Source organism: Saccostrea cucullata, unplaced genomic scaffold (genome assembly GCF_032062105.1).
Source record: "Saccostrea cucullata isolate Sc308-1 unplaced genomic scaffold, CSIRO_AGI_Scuc_v1 ctg1776, whole genome shotgun sequence".
Lineage (NCBI taxonomy): Eukaryota > Metazoa > Mollusca > Bivalvia > Ostreida > Ostreidae > Saccostrea > Saccostrea cuccullata.
The window spans coordinates 22492-26827 of NW_026940921.1; the positions used below are offsets into that span (position 1 = coordinate 22492).

A 4336-nucleotide genomic window follows, 5' to 3' on the forward strand; every position below is an offset into this window, starting at 1 on the left:
TTTTCGCGAATTGTGGTAATTTCTCTATATAATCTTTAGAAATACTATTGTACGCGAGAATTAAATTTTCGCGAGCACACTGTCTCACGTAATTACGCGAAAATAAAGGAAGTATATGGAATCATCCTCAGGTAGTGTAGATTCTAGTTTGTTCAAATGATGAACGCCTGGAGGGGGGGGGGTAAATTCAAGCCTGATGTGCTCAGGTGAGCGCTGTGGCCCCTGGGCCTCTTGTTTATATTCTACATCAGTTAAATGGGAATTGTTTAATTTCCAGTACCCACTCCCTTGTGTTTTCTCATCTTATTTAAATGATATTTTTAAAACCCTATGATTGGACATTCTTTTTCCGTTTATTTGTTATCTTTTCTGTAAAATTTTCTTCTCTTTGAAACCATTTGTAACCAGATTAGACAAGTTTTATATATGTCGTTAAAGTGCACGTAAAACGTCCACGCAATATTTTTTTCAGATTTAATTCTTAAAACAAATAACTTATAACAAATTTGATCACTGTGGATTAGTTTTCACTTCCATTGGTAGTTCCATTTAGAGAGCGTTTACCGTGATGTGCACACTCACATGAGTTATACATGCTGTCGCTGGGGGTGTTATATCCATTACATGAAACAATCTCCCACGTCACTTCCGGGTTGTTCCAACCTAAATTTGAAATTTGATTGGCGCCATTTTCCAAGTCGAAATGGGCCACATATCCGTAGTCGTTGTGTCCGTTACCATAGGGACCAGTTCCCTGGTTACACCAGTTCTGGTTGGGGTAAACATTGGGACACAGGTTGGTTACCATGAAAACCTGAGATTGCCCTGAAGGACCTGGTCCTCCCTGGCCGGGCACCCAGCCCCCTTTAAAAATAAAATACACCCCATTATTCAGAGATAGTTCCGCCTCCATAGATTCTCTTTAAATACAAGTGGAGGTATTCTACATTTTAACAGAACTAACTGCTTTTATTTTGATGCCAGGTGTTAAAGTCCACAAATGCACACGAAAAAAATGAAAACAGATTAAATTAAACGAAAAAAGTTTAAGATGGTAATTTAGATTATTAACTGATTTAATTATGGTGCAGTTTTCAACCACCCTTATGATAGATGCATTTGGCGCATTTACTTGTGTTTGTCCTTTTAACCTATGTACCTGTGATTTCAGTTTTGAATTTGAATTACCATATGGATGTCAAACTTGTGGTTGTCAGTTTACCCCAGGTTTGCGATTTGAAGCAATATGTTGAGTTTGTCATTTTGACGCATTTACCTGTGTTTGTCATTTTGATGCATTTACCTGTGTTTGCTATTTTGACGCATTTATCTGTGTTTGTCTTTTTGATGCATTAACCTGTGTTTGTCTTTTTGACGCATTAACCTGTGTTTGCCATTTTGACGCATTTACCTGTGGTTGTAAGTTTTACACATTTTCCACATCTCTGACCACACCATCCGCCGTATCCTTCATCAAAGAACATCTGGTTAGGGGCGGTGACGAAGTGGTCATGGTTCCAGCCAAACTGGCTGTCTCCGTGGCCGCACCCACACGCCCCCTTGTGGTAGTCAGCGTAGCGCGTTGTGGAGGCACACCGCTTCCCATTGTACATTCTGGGAGAACCCTGACATTTCTGGTCACAGCTCACATATGCCAACCCTGAATGATTGAGAAAGTCATTGTATATGATAAGTCAAAAAATATTATGAGATCTTTTGAAAAAAATTGATGAAAGGGATCAAAATTGTTATAATTATTTTAAAAAAAATGTCATTTGAACCGATCAATTTCTGTTACATCAAAATATTTCAAGTACAATTTAAGGGAAATGAATCACCATATGCTAGTAGCTGGTTGCAACCAGCTTGTTTATAAAAGACACACGAATTGGTGCTCCTTCAAACAATATGACATATCTAAAGTAAGTAAGATAACCTGTATATAAGTATCGTTTTTACATGTTGTATATTGAATGTGAAAGTCTATTCTACATTTTACCCTAATATTTAAGATTTATGTATATATTTATTTATTCTAGCATAGCTTTCGATCTTAAGTTAAAAGTACGTGAATATGAATGATTAGATCAAAAAGCGACAAATAAAAAAAAGAGACAAATAAATGGATTGAAACAAAAAAAAAGAAAGAAGAAAATATACAACTGTGATGAAATAGAGTTAAATAAGTAGTTACATGAAATTAAGTAAAATTTTCATTAGTTTTTTGGGAGTTGAACTATGTTCAATCTCCCATGGTTATCACGTATTTTAAAACATGCGCAGTAATTTGTGTTGATTATATAGAGCCGAAAGCGAGGCTACTGTGTCGGCTGATTTACTCCGATGATTCTCAACAGAAAACATGCATAAACATCCGCCACAAATAGTTCATGTCATTTTCTCCTGAATTGATCTAATTTTCATAATTTGAAATGTAAGTGAATGTAATAATGATAAAGTAATCTTATTCTGAATATTAGATTTCGTTCAAAGTAAAACTAAATTATAAAGAACCTCAAAAGTTTTTCGTTATGGAACTCATTTTTTGTGTGGCGTCATACACTGAAAAAGATAAGATCGACAACTCTACATACTAACGGCAAGCGGTAAATCTAGTCGTCCCGACGCCCGACGGTGCAGGATTTTTAGCAATTTCTTTTTTACCCGTGCACAAAATTTATTCAAACTTTTCATGAACATTTTCTTGGTTTAAATGAATTCATTAATGCATAAAAACTTTAGGAAACATGCGTATTTATTACTAAATCAGCAGTATACCTGCCAAAAGCGGTAAATCTAGTACTCTGTTATAAATGTTAAAACCAAACGGACACTGATGTTTTCGTAAAATCATTTCGTAAAAACAACAAAATGATTTTTTTTTAAAGGAAAACCACATTTACATACCAGATAACTCGTACGCGCACAAACTCTCACATATACCACTGTTTTTGTGTTTGATCATTAAATATTTGTTTTAAACTTGGTATTGCTTTTTTCTTCACAATATTAAAAAAGATAAAGTTCTGACGTACTTCATGTATAAAGTTCGTGTAATTGAAATACATTTATATTCACAGAGAAGTTTTACATAACAAACCTGTTAGCTCTTAAAAGGATGCTGTGTTAAAATCCATATTTTATCAACATTGACACTATTCCTGCGAAACTGAAATTTTCATATCTTACAAATTTGAAGACTGTGAGCAGTGAATTATATAAATGATCAACCGCCTCTAATATGAATATAATGCCAATGTCCATGTTTTGCAATGGGAAACCCAAAATATGTGTAGGATGGAAAGTAATAGAAGGTGCACAACGGCAATATGTAATAAAGATTCTATGAAAATTTCTTTCAGTGGTGTAAGAGGAGTTGCTGATAAGAGATGGGTACACCTAAAGCGTTATAAACAGATAGACGGAAATCCAGATTAATAAATACCCTCCCGCTTTTCAAGCAGGGGGTATAAAAAAGGACTAATGTAGGCAGGCAACAATATGGCCCCTGCATTTTTTTGCTATTCAATGTCTCTGAATGTCTTTCTCAAGATTTTTGCAATTCAAAAAATCTGAAACAGTTGTCTGTATTTGAAATAATAATATTGTTCACTCACTTAACCTCCCGATCAAAGATTTTATTTAACACCACGTTCAACTCCCATGAGTGCTTTCAGTACTTTGATTATGTAATTAGCGGTGATATTAACCAAAAATAATTTTAAAAAAAACTGCCATGGGAATTGATCTTTAAAATAATAATTGCAAATTAATATTTCTCTTATTAGACTCACCAAATATTAAAAGGCAGATCAAAGCTCTCATGATGGAAGATAGCGTCGATCAGAATTAAGTAATAGATAATATTTCCTCTAGTGTTCCTTATATATAGAAGTTTTGAATATAGGGCATGACAATAGAATGTCGGTCTTCCAAAAATATATTCGTCCGTTATCTACGACGCCCAGAGAAACAGGCAGAAATACTGAGATTTTAAATCTAAAGAAACATTTACATGTATATTACAATTTGTTAATCACATTTTTTTTCTATTCAGAGAGCAAAATACTGTTAATATCGCATTTAAAATCAAAAATATGTTATCAGGTCATTATGCAAGATACATGTGACACAACATTACAAAAGCAATTGTAAGTACTTCTGAAATATGGCCGAGCATAGGCCTAAATTTGCAGCCCTTCACCGGCAATGGTGAAATATTCTGGAGAGGGATGTTAAACAGTATACAATCAATCAATGTATTGTAAATTGATAAACTGTCTTTGATATATCTGTTAGACTGATGAGTTGAAGACCTCTACAGATCGTGCATTAG

At 34.4% G+C, this 4336-nt stretch overlaps 1 protein-coding gene across 1 annotated transcript; it reads right to left on the reverse strand.

Annotated features, from left to right (window-relative positions):
• Positions 1 to 445: 445 nt before the first annotated feature.
• Positions 446 to 3871, reverse strand: LOC134256671 (endoglucanase-like). The gene is made up of 3 exons (XM_062739351.1): positions 3795 to 3871; positions 1412 to 1660; positions 446 to 864 (listed from the first exon to the last, which is right to left on the reverse strand). The coding sequence occupies exons 1-3, from the start codon at positions 3823 to 3825 to the stop codon at positions 521 to 523; spliced, it is 624 nt and encodes a 207-aa protein (XP_062595335.1). The 5' UTR covers positions 3826 to 3871; the 3' UTR covers positions 446 to 520.
• Between the last annotated feature and the right edge of the window lie 465 nt (positions 3872 to 4336).